The sequence below is a fragment of the Loxodonta africana genome, chromosome 3, assembly GCF_030014295.1.
Source record: "Loxodonta africana isolate mLoxAfr1 chromosome 3, mLoxAfr1.hap2, whole genome shotgun sequence".
In the NCBI taxonomy this organism is placed as follows: domain Eukaryota; kingdom Metazoa; phylum Chordata; class Mammalia; order Proboscidea; family Elephantidae; genus Loxodonta; species Loxodonta africana.
Window position 1 is genome coordinate 77,593,605 of NC_087344.1, and position 23,978 is coordinate 77,617,582.

General features: G+C 37.7%; 1 protein-coding gene across 10 annotated transcripts in view; it reads right to left on the reverse strand.

The window, feature by feature from the left end:
* The window catches only part of SCMH1 (Scm polycomb group protein homolog 1), a 199,966-nt gene that overhangs the window by 106,514 nt on the left and 69,474 nt on the right, over positions 1 to 23,978 (reverse strand). For 5 of the 10 annotated variants that reach the window (XM_064281804.1, XM_064281803.1, XM_064281802.1 and 2 more), the window contains 2 exons: positions 18,197 to 18,267; positions 7,493 to 7,727 (listed from right to left, as the gene is read on the reverse strand). In XM_064281804.1, coding sequence (XP_064137874.1) covers positions 7,493 to 7,727; positions 18,197 to 18,267 — 306 coding nt within the window. Of the gene's footprint in view, positions 1 to 7,492; positions 7,728 to 15,818; positions 16,088 to 18,196; positions 18,268 to 19,112; positions 19,679 to 23,978 lie in introns of those variants that run through there. The other 5 variants (XM_010595271.3, XM_064281806.1, XM_064281807.1 and 2 more) reach the window with 3 other exon arrangements.

Genomic DNA, 23,978 nt, shown 5'->3' on the forward strand with positions numbered 1-23,978 from the left:
ATTGAAATTTGTGATATTCTTGACTCCCAGTTATGTTTAGGGTGAGTTATAAGTTATGGACAGTTTGATTTACTCTTTTTTCATCTGTACGTTCCTGGAGAATTTTTGAAAACATCTTGATTTGTTGTTGTTGTTGCTAGGTGCCACTGAGTTGGTTTCAACTCATAGCGAACCTATGTATAACAGAATGAAATGCTACCTGGTCCTGTGCTATCCTCACAATCATTGTTATGCTTGAGCCCATTGTTGTAGCCACGGTGTCAATCCATCTTGTTGAAGGTCTTCCACTTTTTCAGTGACCCTCTACTTTACCAGGCATGATGCCCTTCTCCAGGGACTAATTCCTCCTGATAACATGTCCAAAGTATGTGAGATGTAGTCTCACCATCCTTGCTTCTAAGGAGCATTCTGGCTGTACTCCTTCCAAGACAGATATGTTCACTCTTTTGGCAGTCCATGGTTTAGTTAATATTCTTGACCAATACCATAATTCAAAGATATCAATTCTTCTTTGGTCTTTCTTATTCATTGACCAGGTTTCACATGCATACAAGGTGACTGAAAACATCATGGCTTGGGTCAGGTGCACCTTAGTCCTTAAAGTGACATCTTTGCTTCTTAACACTTTCAGGAGGTCTTTTGCAGCAGATTTGCCCAGTGCAGTATGTTGTTTGATTTCTTGACTGCTGCTTACATGGATGTTGACTGTGTATCCAAGTAAAGTGAAATCCTTGACAATGTCAATCTTTTCTCCATTTATCATGATGTGCTTATTGGTCTAGTTGTGAGGGTTTTTATTTTCTTTATGTTGAGGTATAATTTATACTGAAGGCTGTAGTCTTTTATCTTCATCAGTAAGTACTTGAAGACCTCTTCACTTTCAGCAAGCTAGGTTGTATCATTTGCATAATGCAGATTGTTAATGAGTCTTCCTCCAATCCTGGTGCCCCATTCTTCTTCAGATAGCCCAGCTTCTTGGATTATTTGGTCCGCATACAGATTGAATAAAGTTTTTTTTTTTTATACAGATTGAATAAGTATGGTAAATGGACAGAACTCTGATGCACACCTTTTCTGACTTTAAATCATGCAGTATACCCCTGTAATGTTGGAACAATTGCCTCTAGATCTATGTACAAGTTCCTCATGAGCACAACTAAGTGTTCTGGGATTCCCATTCTTTGCAATATTATCCAGTTATCCAATGTTATTCGATAAGATCCACACAGTTGAATGCCTTTGCACAGTCAATAAAACACAGGTAAACATCTTTCTGGTATATTCTGCTTTCAATCAGAATCCATGTAACATCAGCAATGATAGCCCTGGTTCCACATCCTCTTCTGAATCCAGATTGAATTTCTGGCAGTTCCCTCTTGATGTACTGATGCAACTGCTTTTGAATGATCTTCAGAAAAATTTTACTTGTGTATGACATTGTTCGATAATTTCCCAATCAGTTGAATCACCTTTCTTTGGAAGAGGCATAAATCTGTAAACCAGGTAGCTGTCCTCCAAATTTCTTGGCATAGACAAGTGACCACTTCCAGTGCTGAATCCATTTGTTAAAACATCTCAGTAGGTATTCTGTCAATTCCTGGAGCCTTGTTTTTCACCAATGCCTTCAGTGCAGCTTGGACTTCTTCCTTCAGTATCATCGGTTCCTGACCATATGCTACCTCCTGAAATGTCTGAACATCAACCAATTCTTTTTGGTATAGTAACTCTGGGTATTCCTGCCATCTTTTGATGCTTCCTGCGTCGTTTAATGTTTTCGCTGTAGAGTCCTACAATATTGCAATTAAAGGCTTGAATTTTTTCTCAGTTCTTTTGGCTTTTGGTTTTCCAACTCCAGGTTTTTGCACATGTCATTATAATACTTTGTCTTCTCGAGCTGCCCTTTGAAATCTTCTGTTTAGTTCTTTTACTTCATCATTTCTTCTTTTTGCTTTAGCTACTCGACATTCAAGAGCAAGTTTTAGGGTCTCTTCTGACATCTATTTTGGTCTTTTCTTCCTTTCCTGTCTTTTTAATGACCTCTTGCTTTCTTCACGGATGATGTCCCTGATGTCACTGTACAATTTGTCTGGTCTTCGGTCATTAGTGTTCAATGCGTCAAATCTGTTCTTGAGATGGTCTCTAAATTCAGGTGGGAGTACTCAAGGTCATACTTTGACTCTTGTGGACTTGTTCTAATTTTCTTCAGCTTCAACTGAATTTGCGTATGAGCAATTGATGGTCTGTTCCACAATTGGCCCCTGGCCTTGTTCTGACTGATGACATTAAATTTTTCCATTGTCTATTTCCACAGATGTAGTTGATTTGACTTCTGTATATTCCATCTGGTGAGGTCCATGTGTATAACTGCTGTTTTGTTGTTACAAAAAGTTATGTGCAATGAAGAAGTCGTTGGTCTTCTGCCATGCAATCTCTGGCATCGTTTCCATCATCAAGGCCATATTTTCCAAATATCGATCTTTGTTTCCAACCTTCACATTGCAATCAGCCGTAAATATCAATGCACCCCAATTGCATGTTCGGTCAATTTCGTAAAAACTTCAATTTCTTCATCTTTGGCCTTAGTGGCTGTTGCCTAAATTTGAATAATAGTTGTATTAACTGATCTTCCTCATAGGCATATGGGTTTTATCCTATCACTGACAGCGCTGTACTTAGGATAGATCTTGAAATGTTCTTTTGACAATGAACGTAATGCCATTCCCCTTCAATTTGTCATTCCTGGCATAGCAGACTTTATGATTGTCTACTACTGGCCAAAACCAGTTCATGTCAGCTCACTAATGCCTAGGGTGTCGATCTTTATGTGTTCCATTTCATTTCTGATGATTTCCAATTTTCCTAGATTCATACTTTGTACATTGTACATTCCAATTATTAAAGGATGTTGCAGCTGCCTCCTCAAAGCAGAGTTGACCTTAATGACATAGGTGGAGTCAAGCTGCCACTTCAGCAAATGAAGGTCATGAAAGTTTGACTCCATCTACATCATTAAGGTCAACTCTACTTTGAGGAGGCAGCTCTTCTCCGGTCGTCTTTCGAGTGACTTCCAATCTGAGCAGCTCTTACCTGGTACTGTATCAGGCAACGTTCTGCTGCTATTTATAAGGTTTTCATGGGCTAATTATTTTCAGAAGTAGACTGCCGGGTCCCTCTTCCCAGTATGTTTTAGTCTGGAAGCTCTGCTGAAACCTGTCTGCCATGGGTGACCCTGCTGCTAGCTGAATATTGGTGGCATAGCTTCCAGCATCACAGCAACACGTAAGCCCCACAGTACAAAAAACTGACAGATGCGTAAAGGGGATTTTGATTTAGATGGTCACTATTATGCCTGGGAATTTGTATTTTTGGAAAGACTTTCAAGATATTTCTCAACAGTGATTCATAAAAATAGGACACGAACAGTGGAGTATTATAAAGTTGTAAAGAGGGATAAGGAACACCTGCATACTACTATGAAGTCATCTTCAGGCCATATTCTTAAATGAAAAAAGCAAGGTTGAGAAAAGTATGTATAGTACTCTATCATCTATCCAAGAAACAGGACGGGTACATATTTATATATACACATACAAGCACACATATATTTGTATATATTTTAAAAAAAAGGATAAACTATAAAATTAAAAGAAAGTGGTTACCTATGACAGAGGGAGGGAATAAGGTGGAGGAGGTTTCTCAATACAGACAGTCCCTGGATCATGAACGAGTTCAATTTCTAAATCTGTAATTGAATTTGTACATAAACTGGAACAGTTAGGTACGGTTCATATCTAATGTCAGTCAAATGCTTGTCATAGTATATAGTATATAGTATATAGTATATAGTATATAGTATATAGTATATAGTATATAGTATATAGTATATAGTATATAGTATATAGTATATAGTATATAGTATATAGTATATAGTATATAGTATATAGTATATAGTATATAGTATATAGTATATAGTATATAGTATATAGTATATAGTATATAGTATATAGTATAAAAAAATTTTTTTATATAGTATATTAGTATATAAAAAATATAGTATATAGTATATAGTTTTTATATAGTATATAGTGTATCTTTCTATACATAAAAAACATTAAAACCACACTTCCAGATACACTAAAACATCTTGAACATAAAAATACAGTAATAATAATAACAATGTTTTGATGCACATTGCAAAGTAACAACTGTTTGTTATTACAAACCACTGTATGTACCTCGAGTTTTTAATCAAATAGGCTTTATGGGGGTTGGTTTGTAACTATGGGTCGTACGTAAATTGAATGTTGGTAACCCAGGGACTATCTGTATACCTAATATGGATTTGACTTTAGGAATGATATATTTTACACATTTATAAGTAAAAATTAATTAAAAAAGCAATTCCTAAATATCAAAAATAAAATCAAACAAATGAACCTAACTTTGCATCAAGCTGGTGGCACAGCCACTGAGACAGAAACTAATCCCAGTGACCTTATAACACATTATTGGACTATACTTCTCTTAGGTAAGGAAAAAAGTAATGCAAATAATTCTAAAACACTGTCAGTAATCATACCTCTAGTAGTGCTGGTACCGTTATTCTGAGACTGTTGTGTGTCTACTATGGCAGAAAGTAAATGAGTAATTTTGTTGGTGCCATGGAGAAATAGGGTTTTGGTGTGGTACAAAGGAGATACAGATATAAGACACTAAAGATGAAGTAAGTATGTCATTGCGCTGAATTTTAGTGGAAGTATCAACATGAACTAATGTTTTCATCTTAATTAAGAAAAAAAAAGTAGTTGCTACCTCTGTATACCACAAACACTTAGAAAGAGTGACCAACTCAGTAGCATTGAGAACTCTAGTATTTAGATTATGTCTTTAATACCACGTCCCACTAAAAGGAGCCTGGAACCTAGAAAAAATGGTTGATTCCATATACCTGGGGCAAAAAATGCACAAGATGAGCCTGAAACATGAAATTCCCCAAATCCAAGAAAGCTATCAAATAGTACTAATGTTTAAAAAAAAGAGTTAGGAGACAACTTGAAGAAGCCCCTACTGCCTACTGGCCAAGAATGGGACAATTCAAGCATCAAAAAAGACAATGAGCACAATGGAATAAAAACACATTGAATACGTACAAATCCTTGAGTTTATGACACTAAACAACAACAAAACCCTCCTTCAATACCTTTGGAGGATGCTAGTAAACCACTGATTATTTTAAAAATTGGTAAATAAAGTAAAAAATCAAGCATTTAATCTGCTTTTTCTGTATGAACTGTATCTCAGGATAACCAAATAGTTGATGAAAGTTTATTTTAATAGACGTATTCCCTATATTTTACATAGAAGAAATGACAGAATTAAAATTTCCCGTTTTGTAACCATGATGAATTTATGGATCTAGTCAGGGGTCAATAAACTACAGCCAATAGGCCAACACCTATCTTTGTAAATAAGCTTTATTGGAACACAGCTATTTCTACTGATGTATGTGTTGTCTATGGCTGTTTTTGTACTACAAGGACAAAGCTTAATAATTATAACACAGAATGTATGACCCACAAGGCTAAAACATTTACTATCTCTTTTAAGAAACTTATCAACCACTGATCTAGACAATGAACGTCAATGGCTGCTACATTATAAAGAGAGATAACCAGAACATACAGGCCTCCTATTAGAAGTAAATAACAGAGCTTTTAACTGGTTCAAACACTACAGTCATGGCTGATGAAGCAAAAACCAGAAGAGATCCCAATATTTACCATTTAGATGATCTGGAATGATAAATGGAACGGGAAAAATTACAAGTCAAAGCCCTGGAATGGCAGACTTGGAAGAGGCATAGTGAGCCTTTTCAGGAGCCGATGTGTGAGACTGGATTATTGGCAGAACTGTGGAGAGTGACACACGTTTAAAGTGTTGTGATAAACCGCCATCTTTGAATGAGGCACTGTTGTTTCTGACTGCTCAAAATTCGATGGGCAAGAGATTTGGTCGCTATGCAATGCAAATACCGCCCTTGCTTTCTAAGGGGGAGATTAGGTTTCCAGCAGGGCTCTGACCGGTAATTTTTCCTGTTCCAGTTATTGTTCCGGTTCATCCAAATTTTTAAAATTTGAGTCTGTTTTGGTTTCACTTCCTTGGCCATGACTGAACTGGGAAGAACTGGTTCAAAGCTCTGGTAAATACCATCACTTATGAAATATTCTTATGAAAAAACTGAACCTCAACCTGATCAGGTTACTAGGTTGAGCTACAAATGTCTAGAAAATAGAGGACAGAGGAACAAGTTAAATGATAAATGATGCTATAGGTACAATCAGCAAAATACAATTATAAGAAATTAAAAAAAAAACTGTGAGAGAGAGAGAGACAATCAGGAAAATTTAAACACTAATTTGATATTTGTTGATATTACGGGATTATGATTAGTTTATTTACATGTGATAATGGTACTGTAGTTGTTTTATTAAAATTTTTCCTCATTTTTGAGAGATACATACCAAAATATTTAACAATAAAATGATACTATGTTTGGGTAAATGGGCAGGAGAGGGACGGGGAGTGTGTACAGATACAGATAAAACAAGAATGACTATGCGTTGATAATTATCAAGGATGAAGGACATGCAGATATTTACTGCTCTATTCTCTCCATTTTTATACATTTTGAAATTTTGCATTATGAATAATTTTTTAAAACAGAGGTATATGTTAAGCAATCACCTGGGGAAAGGGGCTCTTTCAAATGATACATGCCCTATGCCCCTCAATTAATCTAGCACAGCTTCCTGAGGGGAACACAGCCCATACCCAATAACTCATCTTCCTCTACTCTTCCTTGGGACTCACTGCAGTAGTTACTGACAGTAACTGATGGGATGGGCTGAATTCCTCAGGTACACTGAAGCAGAAAAAAGGCGAATCTGATGTTGAGGAAAAAAATTTAGTGGGATTATTAGTTTAAGTAAAATAAGGCCATTTCCTTATAAACAATAAACTCAAAGTGAGAAAATTTCAAGGACCAAGTGAGAATTCTGGGGAAAAGAGATAAGGAACCCTTCTTACAGTCCTTCCATTCTATTGGGAGATTGCTCTCTTACCCCCTGTCATCACTGTAGGATTTGATGAAAGCTTTATATGTTTTTTCTTTTTTGAGGTAGGTTAAATGGCTAGATCTCCTTCCATTTTCTCTCTAAGGGTAAATGGGAACTGACAAAAAAGGTGAAGGCGCTGGTTTCTTGTTAGAAAAGGGAAGCATTTGAGAGAAGCTTGGATATCATAAGCTAAGGAGGAGATGGAGATGTCTAGATCTTATAGCTCATTTCATTAGGACAGTTCCAGGTGGGCCTCTTCTTTTGGACTATATGAAAAAGAAGGCATAGGCAAAGGGCCGCAGACTTTCCCATAATAGGATGTTCAATTTCTGGAAGCTAACTAATTGGCTAAGGAGAGCCTGAGTCCAGTTACTCACCCAGAGGGGGCTGCAGCATACCCCCATTCTTCTCACAGTTCCCAATAGGCTGGATTTCAGCTGAGTCAACCAGTCGCCAGAAGTCATTCTTGTTGTCACTTCCATCAAGGCGCAAGCGAAGGCGGGCACCTGTCAGTCCAACTACTGTGGCAATACAGGTGGATGTGGTGTTCCTGGGGTCCTGTGCTTCCAATTTCATGCTGATCTTGAATTCGTTGCTCGGAGGTGTGTAGGACTGAGGAGAAAAAGCCATGGGGATTAGGTGGACTGCGACTAAATCACATTTTCAGTAAGGATGTTGAGAGATGGAACATGAAAAGTTATGCTTTGGACTCAAATCGATTACAGCAGGGCCAGGGCAACTGCCCTGAATTATCCCCCAATATTATACTTTTTTATTATACTTAGGAAGGATTTCATGCAAAATAAACACTAGAAAGCAACATGAAGAAAAAAAAATTACTTTTCAATGAAGCATCAAATTTGACCCATACCAGTAAGAAAAGGACAAGAGTATCTCAAATGGTTCAGTTACTTAAATGGTTTCTCAGTCGATCCTTTCTCCAGCTCTCTACCCTTCCAGGCATTCATAACTTTTTCTTTTCAGAATCACCACATTCTATTAAACTAAGATATCCCTAGTGTTTCTAGGGCGCATTTCAGTATATTGGTCTATATATCCACCACACAGACTAACTACGGGGTTATTGTTTTTTCTTTCTTATTTTGAGATTAATTTATAAATTATGTTTTTAACATGTTTGAGTTATAACAGACATGCAATAAACTTTATACTTTGGTAAGTCTTGACATATGTATACACCCATGACACTGTATACACTATCAAACCGTCACCACAATCAAGATAATGAACACGGCTATCACTTCCAAGTTCTCTTATGCCCCTTTGTCATCCCTTCCGGACCTTCATGGACCAGCAACCACTAATTTACTTTCTGTTACTACATTGGTTTGCATTTTCTAGTCTTAGGTAGAATCTACATTGTATACTCATTTTTGGATTCAGTACATAATTATTCTGAGATTCATCCATGTTACTGAGTACATCAATAATTCATTATCTTTTTTGCTCAGTAATATACCATTTTGACAGACATTTGGTTTGCTTCCAGTTTTTGCTATTACAAATAAAACTGCTATTCCTGTACAAATCTTTTATGGAAATATGCTTTATTTTTTCTTGGGTAAATATCTAGATGTGGAATGGCTAGATCACATGGTGGGTATATGTTTAATGCATATACTGTAAAATTTACCCTCTTAAAGTATATAATTTAGTGGGTTTTAGTATATTCACACAGATATATAAACTTTACCTCTAGTTTTAGAATATTTTTATCACCTGAAAAAGACACTCCATCCCCATTAGCAATCACTCCCCCCCTCTGACTCAGACCAGTCCCTGGCAACCACTAATCTATTTTCTGTCTCTACTTTTTTGCCTATTCTGGATTTTTCATATAAATGGACACAATAAGTGGCCAATATGTGAATAACTTCTTTCTTTTAGCATGTTTCAGTCTATCTAAGTATGTATCAATACTCCACTCCTTTTCATTACTGAATAATATTCCATTGTATGGATATACCACTTTTGTTTATCCGTTCATCAGTTGATGGATATTTGGGTTGTTACCACTTTTTCACTACTATGAATAATGATGCTTTGAACATTTGTGTACAAGTTTTTTGTGTGGATTTATGTTTTCATTTCTCTTGGGTATGTATCTAGGAGTGGGACTGGTGGACCATGTGGCAACTCTACGTTTAACATTTTGAGTAACTTCCAAACTGTTTTCAAAAGTGACTGAAACATTTTATAATCTCTCCAGCAATGTATGGGGTTCCAATTTCTCCATATCCTCACCAATGCTTGTTATTCTCTGTCTTTTTTATTTTAGCCATCCTAGTGAACCCGATCCGCAACTAATCACAGGTATGTGCAGGGCCTGGCAGTGTTTTGTTCTGTTGTACATGGGACCACCGCGAGTCAGGGGCCGACTCCACGGCAGCTAACGACAACAGTGAGGAGTATACCAAAGTATCTTGCTGTGATTTTGATTTGCATTTCCCCAGCGACTAATGACGCTGAGCATCTTTCATGTGCTTTTTGACCGTTTTTATGTCTTTAGAGTAATCTATGCAAATCCTTTGCCCATTTTAAAACTGGGTTGTCTTTTTACTGTTGAGTTGTAAGAGTTCTTTATATAGTCTGGACACAGGTTCTTTATCAGATACATGATTTGCAAATATTTTCTCCCACTGTATGGGTTATATTATCACTTTCTTGATGGTGTCCTTTGAAGCACAAAAGTTTCTAATTTTGATGAAATCCAATTTCTCTATTTTTTTCTTTTGTCGAGTGTGCTTTTGCTGTTATATCTAATACACCACTGCCTAATCTATGGTCGTGAAGATTTACTCCTACGTTTTCTTCTAAGAGCTTTATACTTTCGGCTCTTACATTTAAGTCTATGATCCACTGGGAGTTAATTTTTGTTTATGGTGTGGGCATAGGGTCCTTCTTCAGTTTTTTCCAGTTGTCCCTGCATCAGTAGTCGAAAATCCCATTGAACTGTCTCAGCATCTTTGTTGAAAATCAATTGACCATAAATGTATGGGTTTATTTCTGGACTCTAAATTCTTCTCCACTGATTTATATGACTACCCTGATGCCAGTAACACAACCGTAGCTTTGTAGTTTAAGTTTCTAAACTGGGAAATGTGAGTCCTCCAACTTATTTCTTTCCAAGACTGTTTTGTCTAGTCTGGGTCCTTTGCATTTCTAAAGTGAATTTTAGGATCAACTTGCCAGTTTCTGCAAAAAAGGCAGCTGGGATTTTAACAGAGATTTTATTGAATCTATAGATCAATTTGGGGAGTACTGCCATCAGATACTTGTGATTTGCAAGTATTCTCTCTCAGTCTGTGGCTTATATTTTCATTCTCTTACCAGTGTCTTCTGAAGAACAGAAGTTCTTAATTTTGGCAAAGTCCACTGTAGGAATTTTTTAAAATAGATCATTCTTTAGGTTCGGTATTTTCTAAAGTTCTCTTTACATAAGTTTTATATATTGAAGTAGTAATTTTTTTTTTTGCTATTGTAAATAGGAATTTCACCTCCATTATATTTTCTAACTGGTTATTTTTAACTATTGAGTAAAATGCTGGCTTTAGTACTGAGGTATATTTTTTTTTCAAATTAAGGGTGTATTACTCAATTCCCAGTTTACTGAGTGTTATTTTTGCTGAGTAGTGTGTTGAATTTTTGCTATCAAATTATTTTCCAAAGTAATCAAACCGCTTTACCTCTCTACCAGCAGTGTATGAAAGTTCTATTTCCTTTACATCCTTGCTACCATTTGGTATGGTGGGTCCTTTTAATCTGAGCCATTTAAGTAAATATTTAGTGATATCTCATCGTGGTTTTAATTTGTATTTTCCTAATGAATAATGACATTAAGCACCTACTCATGTACTTATTTGTCACCCACATTTTCTTTGGTGAAGTGTCTGTTCTAATCTTTCAATCTGGATTCTTTTCCTTTCTTGCTTACATGCACTGATAGTGCAATGCTGAATAGAAGTGGCAAGAGTAAACGTCTTGTTCCTGATCTTAGGGGAGAACATTTCGTCTTTCACCATTAAGTATGATTTCTCATTGATGCCCTTTACCAGATTTGTGATGTTCCCTTCTACTTCTAGCTCGCTCAGAGTTTTTATCGGGAATGAACGTTGGATTTTGTCAAACGTTTTTTCTGCATCTATTGAGATCATCGTTGTCTTTTTTCCCTTTAGTGTGTTCATATGGTGAATTACATCGATCGAATTTTGAATGTTAAATCAACACTGCATTCCTGCAATTAGCCCTACTTGGTCATGATGAGTTATTATTTTTATACACGGTTGGATTTCATTTTGTAAAATTTTGTTTAGAATTTTTACATGTATTTTCATACAGGTTACTTTTTGTAGGTTTTCTTTTCTTTCAATGTCTTTGTCAGGTTTTGGTATCACAGCAAGGTTTGCCTCATAGAATGAGTTGGGAGCTCCTCCTCTGACATTTTATGAAAGAGTCTGTGGAGAATTAGTATTATTTTTCCTTTAAGGTTTGGAACAATTCACCAGTCAAGTCATCTGGGCCGGTAATTTTTTTGTGGGAAAGTTTTTAACCACAAATTGAATTTCTATAATAGAAATAGTGCTATTCTGACTTTCTACCTCCTCTGAGTAAGCTTTGGTAATTTGTGTCATTCATGGAAATTATCTGTTTCATCTAAGTTGTCACATTCAAAAGCATAAATTTGTTCATAATACTTCCCATAACCTTTCAATATCTGTAGAATCTATAGGGATGTCACCTTTCTCATTCCTGACACTGGTAATTTTTGACTTCTCTCTTTTATTCCTGATAATCTGGCTAGAGGTTTACCAATTTTACTGATCTTCACAAACAACCAGCTTTTGGCTTCAATGATTTTTTCTTTTTTTAAATTTCATTGATTCTGCTCTAATCTTTATTATTTTCTTTCCTTTGCTTGTTTTGAGTTTAACTTGCTCCTTCCTCCCTGTTTTCTTAAGGTAGAAGCTGAGGTCATTGATTTGAAAACTTTTTTCTTTTCCAACATGTGTTTAGTGCTATACATTCCCTCCAAGTAGTGCTTTAGCAGCATCCCACAGATTCTCCTAAGTTCTGCTTTCACTTTCATTCAGATCAAAGTACTTTCTAATGTCCCTCTGGGATTCTAACACCCATGGCTTACTTAAAAATGGGTCAGTTAAATTTCTAAATACTGGGAGATTTTCCAGATAACTTTCAGTTATTGGTTTAATTCCACTGTAATCAGAGAAAATACTTTGTATTACTTGAATTCTTTTAAGTTTATCAAGCCTTGTTTTATGGTCCAGAATATGTCTATCATGGTAAATTTTCCACATGCACTTGAACTATATTCTGCTATTTCTGGGTAGTGTTTTATATACGTCAATCAGGTCAGGTTAGTTGATAACCAAAAAAAAAAAAACCACTGCTGTCAAGTCGATTCTGACTCACAGCGACCCTATAGGACAGAGTAGAACTTCCTCAGAGGGTTCCCAAAGAGTGGGTGGTGTATTCAAACTGCTGACCTTTTGGTTAGCAGCCGTAGCTCTTAACCACTGTGCCACCAGGGCTCTGGCTGTTTGATAGTGTTGTTCAAATCTACTACATACTTGCTGATTTTCTTCAGAGAGAAAAGTATTAAAACGTCTGTTGCTGATTGAATTGTGTCCCCCCAGAATGTGTGTCAACTTGGCTAGGCCATGATTCCCAGTATTGTGTGGTTGTTTACCACTTTGTGATCTGATGTGATTTTCCTACGTGCTATAAATCCTACCTCTATGATACTGATGAAGCAGGGTTAGAGGCAGTTATGTTAATGAGGTAGGACTCAATCTACAGAATCAGGTTGTATCTTGAGTCAATGTCTTTTGAGATACAAAAGAGAGAATTAAGCAGAGAGCTCATGCCACCAAGAACAAAGAACCAGGAGAGAAGCACGTCCTTTGGACCCAGGGTCCCTATGCTGAGAAGTTCCTAGACCAGGGGAAGATTGATGACAAGGGCCTTTCCTGACAGCTGACAGAGAAAGAAAGCCTTCCCCTGGAGCTGGCACTTTGAATTTGGACTTCCAGCCTCCTAGACTGAGTGGGAATAAATTTCTCTTTATTATAGCTATCCATTTGTGGTATTTCTATTATAGCAGTATATGATAACTAAGAATTTGGTACCAGGAGAGTGCGGTGCTGCTCTAACACATACGTAAAATGTAGAAGTGGTCTTGAAAGTGTGAATGGATAGAGACTGGAAGGGTTTTAAGGTGACTAACAGTAAAAACCTAGACTATTGCCTTGAAGAGACTGTTGGTAGAATTATGGACATCAAAGAGGATTCTGTTGAGGACTCAGAAGGAAGTGAGGAGAGCTGTTATGCTGGAGATGGCACAGATGGTGAGAAGCAGCAGCAGAGAAACGGCAGCAGCAGAACCAGGAGACCAGTGCAAGACAGCGCTGGAGCTGACACACACAGAGACAGAACTGAGTACCTTTGTGCAGGAGGCTTCCTGGAGGAGTGGGGTGCCTTCAGGCACTTATTAGTGGAGCTAAAGAGCTTTGGAACACTTGCCCCAGCAGGGCAGACATGGGTAGCAAGGCCCGAGGGGTGGTGAGGCCAAGGAACCAGGAAGCAGAAGCTGAAGAGACAAGGAACACAGAAATCAGAGCTGTCTCAGTCTCAAAGGGTAAGGCCGTGACCTCTTGGGTATCAAATGGTAGAGCCATGGCCTCTGGGGTTTCAAAGAGTAGGGCCACAGCATTCTATGTTTCAAACAGTCAGGTCTTCACAAAATCAGTTCCAGAATGTGGTGCTGCCTTTCACTACTGCCAACGAGATGGGGCTAGAGCCGCTGCCCAAAGCCGAGGGGGCGGGGCTGCCATGCTGAAGGGACAAAAGAACAGGGCCTTCCGGGGCCGAGTGGGTACAGTTGCCTCTCAGATGGACTAGGAGAATGGGGCTGCCCAAATGTGAAGGAGAAGAGTTGCATCCCAGTGGGCTTGGAAGGCTGACCTGAAGCCCAGGGCCCAGGGACTTCACCCAGAATCTGCAGAGTATGGCCAATACTCAGAGTCTGGAGGGTAGAGCCATTACATAAATGGTCTCAGAGAAGAGAGGATTATTTTCAACCCTTGAGACCTAATGTAATGTATTCTCCTGAATCGCTTGGTGCCTGTTATTCCTTCTTTACCTCCAATTTCTTCCATTTGTAATGGAAATGTCTACCTTGTGCCTGTTCCACCACTGTACTTTGGAAGCAGATAACTTATATTCTAGGTTTCACAGATGAGGAACTTTGCTCCAGGAGATTTTGAACTTGGAGTTGATTTAAGACTTCTGCTATAATATGATGGGGTAAACGTGTTTTACATGTGACAAGGACATAAATTTTTAGGGGCCAAAGGGTGGGATATTGTAGATGGAATTGTGTCCCCCCAAAATGTGTGCCAAATTGGCTAGGTCATGATTCCCAGTCTTGTGTGATTGTTTACCATTTTGTGATCTGATGTGATTTTCCTATGTGTTATAAGTCCTACCTCTATGATGTTAATGGGGCAGGATTAGAGGCAGTTATGTTAATGAGGTAGGACTCAATCTATAGGATTAGGTTGTATTTTGAGTCAATGCCTTCTGAGATATAAAAGAGAAAACTGAGCAGAAGGGGAGCTCATGCCACCAAGAATGAAGAACCAGGAGAGGAGTGCATCCTTAGGACCTGAGGTTCTTGTGCTGAGAAGTTCCCGGACCAGGGGGAGATTGAGGACAAGGGCCTTCCCCGAGAGTCGACAGAAAGAAAAAGCCTTCCCCTAGAGCTGGCACTCTGAATTTGGATTTCTAGCCTCCTAAACTGTGAGAGAATAAATTTTTCTTTGCTAAAGTCATCGATTTGTGGTATTTCTGTTATAGCAATACTAGATAACTAAGACAATGTCCAACCATAGATAAATTGCAGATTTATATACTTGTCTTTACAGTTCTATAGTTTTTGCTTTGTGTAAGGATTATCTGACCCCTTTATCATTATGAAATGACTTTCTTTATCCCTGGTAATAGTCTCTGGTCTGAAATCTACCTTGATATTAATACAGCTATTCCAGATTTCTTTTTACTATTGACAACATAGTATATCTTTTTTCATTCTCTTCCTTTTAACCTACCTTGTGTCTTTAAAGTGTAATTTCTTACAGGTAATATAGCTGGGTCTTACTTTTTATCCAATGTGACAATCTTGGCCTTTTAATTTGGCTGTTTAGACCATTCACATTTAATGTGAATAATGATATGTCTGGGTTTAAATTTACCATCTTGATATTTGTTTTCTAGTTTTTCCATTTCTTTGTTACCTTTTTCTTCTCTTTCCCTCTTTTTGCCTTCTTTGAAGTTGGTTTTTATGATTATATTGACTTATTAGCTATAATTCTTTGTGTTGTTATTTTAGTAGTTGATTTAGGGTTTATAGCATACAACTTTAACTTACCACAGACTATTGTCAAGTAATATTCTAGTACTTTATGTACAGTATAAGAATGCTACAATACTATACTTAAATAATAAACACTATGCTTAAACGGTAAACTCCCCTTCTGGTCTTTATGCTGTTATTATCATACATTTTACTTATATATCTGTTATCAACTTCACAATATATTAGTATTGTTTACACAGTTATTTTCCATAGAGATTTAAATAATAAAAACAACTTTATATATTTACCCTTGTAATTTCCATTTTTGGTGTCCTTCATTTCTTTGTGCAGATCCATAATTCCATCTGATATCATTTTCCTTCTGCTTCAAAGACTTTCTTTAGCATTTCTTGTAGTGACAGTCTGCTGGTGCTAAATTCCTTCAGCTTTTGTATGTCTTGAAACATCTATATTTCACCTTTGTTTTTGAAAGATTTTTGCTGGATATACAGTTCTTGGTTGACAGTTCTTTTCTTTCGTTACTTTAAAGATGTTGCTTACTTTCTTCTTGCTTGCACTGTTTCCAAAAGAAGAAATGTTATGCTATTTTTATCATTGTTCCCCTGTATGTAAAGTGTCTTTTTTCTCTGGCTGCTTTTAAGATTTTCTCCATCACTGCTTTTGAACAATTTGTTTATGATATTCCCTAGTGTAGTTTTCTTGTTCCTTTTTTTTTTTTGGTTTCATTGAGCTTCTTGGATTTGTCGATTTAGTTTTCCTTAATTTTGGAAAAATTTTAGCCATCATTTCTTCAAATAATTTTTACTGTTCTCCATCTCTTCTCTCCCTTGGGGACTCCACTGTCACATCTGTTAGGCTACCTGAAGTTATCCCGCAGTTCACTGGTGCTTTTTACGTTAAAAAAAAATTCCTTTTTCTGTTTATGTTTCCTTTTGAATAGTTTCTATTGCTATGTCTTCAAGCTTATTAATCTTTTCTTTTGCCATTAGTCTCATCAATGAATTTTTCATCTCACACACAGTTGTTCATTGTGGGTCTTTTTTCTATCTCTCATGCGTCTACTTAACTTTTAAACATATGGAATACATTTAAAGTAATTTTTTAATGGTCTTGCCTGCTAATTCTAAGATCTGTGTAGGTTCTGAGTTGGTTTTATCAATTGATTATTCTCCTCATTATTATTATTATTATTACCTCTTTAGATGCTCGGTAATTTTTGGATGCCCAAATCATGAATTTTACCATGCTGGATGTTGGCTATTTTTGTATTCTTATACATCTTCTTGCACTTTCTTCTCAGATACAGTGAAGTTACTGGTAAACAGTTCGATCCTTTTAAGTCTTGCTTTTATGATTGTTAGGTGGGTACGGAGCAGTGCTCAGTTTAAGGCTAATTATTCCCTACTATTGAGCAAGCCCTTTCTGTGTATTCTACCCATACCCTGTGAGTAATGAGATTTTCCAGACTGATTGGTGGGAACAGGCACTATTCCCAGCCCTGTGTGAGCACCAGGCTCTATTCCCTCTAACCCCTTCAGATAATTTCTCTCTTAGCTTTGGGTAGTTTCTTCACATGCATCACGCATTGATCGGCAGTACTCGACTGAATACTTGAAGGGGAGATCATCTTCAGAGCTCCATGGTTTTCTTTCTGTGCAGCTCTCTCCTCTCTGGTACTCTGTCCTGCAAACTGTAGCTGCCTTGGTTTCCCTGGACTCTCAATTCCATCTTCACAAATTAGAGAGTCTGCCAGGTTCAACCAGGGTTCCCCTTTCCTGCACTGTGACATGGAAACTCTCCCAAGGAAGTAGGCTGGGATAATGTAGGGCTCACCTTCTTTGTTTTCCATCTCTCAGAGATCACTCTACTTGGCTGCTTGATCTTCAGTGACTTGAAAACCATTGTTTAAAAATGTTTTATCTTTTTTTTAAAAAAACGTTTCAGGTGGGTGTATGAATCTAGTCTCTATTACTTCAACTGTGTAGAAGCCCTCAATTTGTATTTACATTTTGAAAATGGACAAAATTCAAACTCAAAGTGAAATGTTGACAGTGTGCAGAAGTAATCACTGAGTTCTAAAGGAAGGGAGATATAAATAACTTCCTCATGTTTAGCAGTAGTAAACTTCTTTGGCTACCAGCTTTGTCATATACTGATATGGTCAGCATCATCTGTACACTGTCTGGGGCACTTAATCCTATGTGAGAAGCTCTGGATGACTTTTGATGAGCTCCTAAAATGCTCACCAAGAGAGTTCAATGCCAATATGCTTACAGAAAGATAAGATTGTGGTAGGGGTGTTAAGTACAGAGAAATTGATAGTGCTCCATTTTCCAGAACTGCCTAAGGACCATAACTCTCTTTCCTATCCATCTGAATTAAGAGCTACAGTAAAAATAAATAATTGTTTTCACTAACACAGAATATCCTCAAGAAGGTGAGTAAGAAGGAAAGGTTGTTGCTTGAGATGAGGCTGGGAAGAATGTCTGCTGCCAAAACTCATGGTGATCAAATATTACTTCTTGTGTTATGTTCTTCCCATACAAGTTTATTCTAGGTTACTCAGAGGAGAAGCCCAAGGGCTCCCACCTCATGTTTTGCTTGTCTAAGAACCAGAAAAAAACTACTTGCCTCCCACCTACTGAAGATGTTGAGAATCAATTACCTGCTTGAAGCAATGGACAGGCGCTGGGACTGAACATGTTTCTTTTAGGTATTTGTCCCAGGTAAAATGACCTGTAAAGGAAATAGAAATCTCTATCACGGTCAACTTCCTAAAAAAATGCTTTCAGGAAGTAAGTAATCTATACTAAACATTAGTCATTGCAGACTAGCTTGGAGCATGAGAAAACTTATTTTTCCCTGTTTTAGATCAAAGGAGTACTAAGAGAATGGAATATATTCACCAGAAGGGGAGGAATCTAGGCGACCTGATCCTAAGTGCCAGAGCAAGATATACCAATGTCTTAAAGAAATGCCCAGGCAGCTTGTGGAAAACAAGAGAAGAGACAGAAGGTAGGTGGGGGAATTCCTTCTGAACGATCTGACTCCTGGAGAGGTTCCCTACTGCTGTCAAGTGAAAGCTTCTAAACACTCGATATGGTTTGATTCCACCATCTCAGCTTGGAAAGAATAAAGGAGAGGTTATCTAGAGGCACGGAGTGGGAGGCGTAAGGGGAGGAGAAGCAAGAATGAGAGAGATTATGCTTGAATCCTCACTCTAAAAACTGGTTCTTTCACCCTCCCACCTTCATCCCTGACACAGCTACATTGCTCTGATGTGCAAAATGACAAGGATCTGATAATTTAGAGAAAAGCAGGACCTGGGTAGTCTATCTGATAATAGGAACTAAGAGCATGTTAGGAATTCTCAAGTCTTTTAGCCTCTTGATGTGGTAGAGGGCCTCTCAAAGTCTGAGGCATCCTGTGTTGGAGAAACAATCTTTAAGGTGACACAATGCTAGGGCAAGGGAACATAATTTAAGGGCCAGGCTGTTAAATACATATCTCACTGGACCACAAAAGATTACTAAATTCTTATTTAAAGGTTAACTAATTACCAATATCTTCCTAATACCCACCTAGAGGTGACCCCATGATGTAGCACGGAAGGTCCCAGAGACTCTCACAAGCTAAAATACGGTAGCAAACCAGCATTTCTTGGAGTTTCCTCTGTAGTGGAGCAGCACAGGGCCCCTTTGGGCCATACAAAAAGCACTAGATGCTGGGAATAAAAATGAGTAACTGAATGATGAAATCTAAATCACTCCAAAGATGATGCCAACACTTTACACTCTATTGGCTTTATAGCTTCCGTTTTAAAACTGGTACCTTTCCCACCATCCTTAACTAAGCCAAATAGATTTGGCCAGAAATCACACGGACAATTCTGAACAATTGCATGAACTAGCGAATGATTAATCATCTTGACTAGACAGTTAGTCCATAGGGTAAATGAGATGGATATTTCCTGGAGTCAAAGATTTAAAGAGCTTATCAGAATTTAATAAAGAGTTTGTTGCCAGCTGAGAAAGCCCCAAGCAAGGGCTGAACACATTTTATCACTGTCTGCTATTAGAAAAAGAAAACATTACAAATTGTTATTCCTTTCTTATAAATGAAGAGTTAAGTCAAACAGTATGTTTTAGGTTTGACTAGGCTGCAATTCTTAAACTCTAGCATCTAAAGCAGCACTTCTAATAAAACTTTCTACAATAAATAATAGAAATATTCTATATCTGTGCTGTTCAATAATGTAACTAGTGAACACCTGAAATGTGGCTAATGTGAATGAGGAAGTAAATTTTAAATTGTATTTAATTTTAATTAATTTAAATACCTACATGGGGCTAACAGATACTGTATTAGACAATGCAGGTCAAGGGATTTGGCTGGTTCTGGGTGGTTGGTTATATTAGTTTGAGTTCTGACCAAAAGCATCCAAGAGACTTTGGTTTTAAAAATTATGGCAGCATCAGGAGTACCACAATAACTAGGCATGAATTACAGTTCTCTATTACACAACAACTCAACTATGATAATCAATCCCTGTGCTGTAACATATAAAGGCTAGAAACCTCAGACCTTCTACCACCTAGGGAACACCCTATTACCAACTAAATGAAAAGGAAATTCTTTAAAGTTGTGCAGCCACTGTGAGGGTTGACAGGCTTGAACCACACCTAGAGTAGTATTTTTCCAATCTTTGTCTGTGGTTTAGTCCTTATTATCTGGTAAATTGCAAAATATGATAATTTTTACTGACTCAATAATAATATTTGAGCACCTACTGTATGCCCAGGTCCCTGGGTGATACAAATGGTCTGTGCTCAGCTACTAACCTAAAGGTTGGCAGTTTGAGCACACCCAGAGGCACTGCAGAATAAGGTCCTGATGGTCTGCTTCTGTAATGATTACAGCCAAGAAAACCCTATGGGGCAGCTTTCCTCTGTAACACAGGGGGTCCCCATGAGTTGAAACTTACTCGAGGTAAGCCAAACCCACTGCTGTTGAGTTGATTCCACTCATAGTAACCCTACAGGACAGAGATGAACTGCCCCATAGGGTTTCCAATGGTATAAATCTTTACGGAAGCAGACTGCTGCATCGTTCTCCTGCAGAGTGGCTGGTGGCTTTGAACCGCTGACTTTTTGGTTAGCAGACATGCACTTAACCACTGCGCCACCAGGGCTCTTTGACTTGAAGGCAACAGGTTCTATATGCCCATCACAGATCCAGATATCATGTATCTACCACTTCTTCAAGCACTAAGATCATCACAAAAGAAACAGGACAGGAGACAAGGCATACAGATCACGGATTGGTAAACTTTTTGCAAATGGTCAAATAGAAAAAAATTCTACGGTTTGTGGGCCATATAGTCTGTCACACTTACTCAACTCTGCCATTGTAAGAAGAGAGTAGCCATAGGTAATGTGTAAGTTAAGCATGGCTGTATTCCACTAAAACTTTACAAAAACAGGCAGCAGGCTGGATTTGGCCCTTGAACAGTAGGTTGCCAATGGCTGGTATAAATCACGGATTCCGAAAACACTACTTATCATCAAAATCTCCTCAGCAGTTTTCTTTTTTAAACAGTCCTGGGGCCTACCTTCAGAGACTCTCATTCAGTAGGTTCCGACTGTGCCCTAAGAATTTATATTTTCAAAGTCTCCCTAGGTAATCCTGATTACCTAGTATCTTAGAGCTCTGGTGGTACAGTGGTTAAGAGCTTGGCTGCTAACCAAAAGGCTTGCAGTTTGAATTCACCAGCTGCTCCTTGGAAAGCCTATGGGGCAGTTCTACTCTGTCCTATAGGGTTGCTATGAGTCAGAATCAACTCAATGGCAATGGGTTGTTATTTGGTATAGTGGAAAGAATATAAGATTGGGAGTCAGGGGACATTAGTTAAAGTCTTGTTTCTATAACTAACCATCTTTAACAAACTACTTAATTCTTCCAAGCCTCGGGTTACTCATCTGAAAAATAGAGATAACACCTATCTCATAAGATTGTACATATATTTGTTCATTCAACAAATATTTATTAAACTCCTCTCATGTGTGAAGTACAGCAGTAAATGTTAGGGGAACAAGATGGATACGGTTCTTAATTCATGGAGCTAGCAGTCTAGAGATAAACAAAGATATTAGGTAAAAAATTACACAAATAATGTTATAATTGTGATACATTTAAATTAATGAGGTAGCACAGGATGCCTTGAGAATGTAAATCAGGGAAATCTAGTTTATACTGGGGTCAGAGATTATTGTGAAGTTTAATATTAATATTAGCTAATATAATAAAGTTTCATAAATTATAAAATGCTTTCGATTATTCATTCCACAGATGTTTAGTAAGTATCCTCTACGTGCTAGACAGTATTCTTAGTGTTGGAATATAGCAGGAGATCCCTCCCCCCATGGAATTTACAAACTGGTGCATGGTAAGACACAGTTAACACATAAATAAATAAACATGATAATAAATGATAAGTACTTGAAGGAAATAAAATAAGGTGATGTGATAGACCCTAGAAGCTATTTTTAGATAGAGACGTTAAGGGCAGATGCTCTACAGAGGTAACATTTGAGCTGCGACCTAACAGATGAGAAAAAGCCAGCTATCTCATTTTTAGTCAATCCTCTTTATTTGTGGATTTCCTATTTACAAACTCACCTACTTGCCAAAATTTATTTGTAACCCCAAAATCAATGCCTATGGTGCTTTTGTGGCCATTTGCAAACATGTACAGAGCAGCAAAAAATTTGAGTTGCCTAATGCACCGCAGCTGGGAATGTGTGTGTTGTTGTTAGGTGCCATCGAGAAGGTTCCGATTTATTGCGACCCAATGTACAACAGAATGAAACACTGCCTGGTCCTGAGATAGCCTCACAATCATTGTTATGTTTGAGCCCACTGTTGCAGCCACTGTGTCAACCCATCTTCTTTAGGGTCTTCTTTTTCACTGACTCGCTCCTTTACCAACAAGATGTCCTTCTCAGGGACTGGTCCCTCCTGATAACGTGGACAATGTATGTGAGACGAAGTCTCGCCATCCTTGCTTCTAAGGAGCATTGTGGCTATACTTCTTTCAAGACAGGTTTATTCCTTCTTCTGGAAATCCATGGCATATTCAGTACTCTTCACCAACAACATAATTCAAAAGCATCAATTCTTTGGTCTTTCTTATTAATTTTTCAGCTTCTGCATGCATATGCGGCAAATGAAAATACCATGGCTTGCGTCAGGTGTGCCTTAGTCCTCAAAGTGACATCTCTGCTTTTCGACATTTTACAGAGGTCTTTTGCAGCAGATTTGCCTAATGCAATAATACCTCATTTGATTTCTTCACTGCTGCTTCCCTGGGCGTTGACTGTGGATTCAAGTAAAATGAAATCCTTGACCACTTCAATTCAGTATTTTCTCCGTTTATCATGATATTGCTTACAGGTTCATTTGTGAGGATGTTTGTTTTCTTTATGTTGAGATGCAATCCATACTGAAGGCTGTAGTCTTTGTTCTTTATCAGCAAGTGCTTCAAGTACTCTTCAACCTCTTCAGCAAGCAAGGTTGTGTCATCTGCATATCACAGGTTGTTAATGAGTCTTCCTCCAATCCTGATGCCTCATTCTTCTTTATATAGTCCAGTTTCTCGGATTATTTGCTTAGCATACAGACTGAATAAGTATGGTGAAAGGATACACCCCTGACACATACCTTTCCTCACTTTAAAGCATGTAGTATCACCTTAGTATCACCTTGTTCTGTTTAAATGACTCCCTCTTGCCTCTTGGTCTATGTATAGGTTCCTCATGAGCAAAATTAAGTGTCCTAGAATTCTCATTCTTTGTAATGTTATCCATAATTTCTTATGATCTTCATAGTCAAATGCCTTTGAATAGTGAATAAAACACAGGTAAACATTTTTCTGGTATTCTCTGCTTTTAGCCAAGTTTCATTTGACATTAGCAATGAAAATCCCTTGTTCATTCCATGTTCTCTTCTGAATCTCGCTTGAATTTTCGGCAGTTCCCCGTCCATGCACTGCTGCAACAGCTTTTGAATGATCTTCAGCAAACTTTTACTTGCGTGTGATATTAATGATATTGTTTGATAATTTCTGCATTCTGTTAGATCACCTTTCTTTGCAATGGGCACAAATATGGATCTCTTCTAGTCAGCTGGCCAGGTAGCTGTCTTCTAAATTTCTTCCCTAGAGCAATGACTTAGTATTTGCTAATTCATTGTTCATAGCGACTTTATAGAGTATAATGCAAATAATGAGAATGGAGAGTATATCACTGAATAACACTTATGAAAGTGTTATATAAACTCTAAAGCATAAGAAAGAGCCCTAGTGGTACAACGGTTAAGCACTCGGCTGCTCTGAAAGGTCCATAGTTTGAACTCACCAGCCCTAGTGGGAGAAAAGACCTGGAGATTTG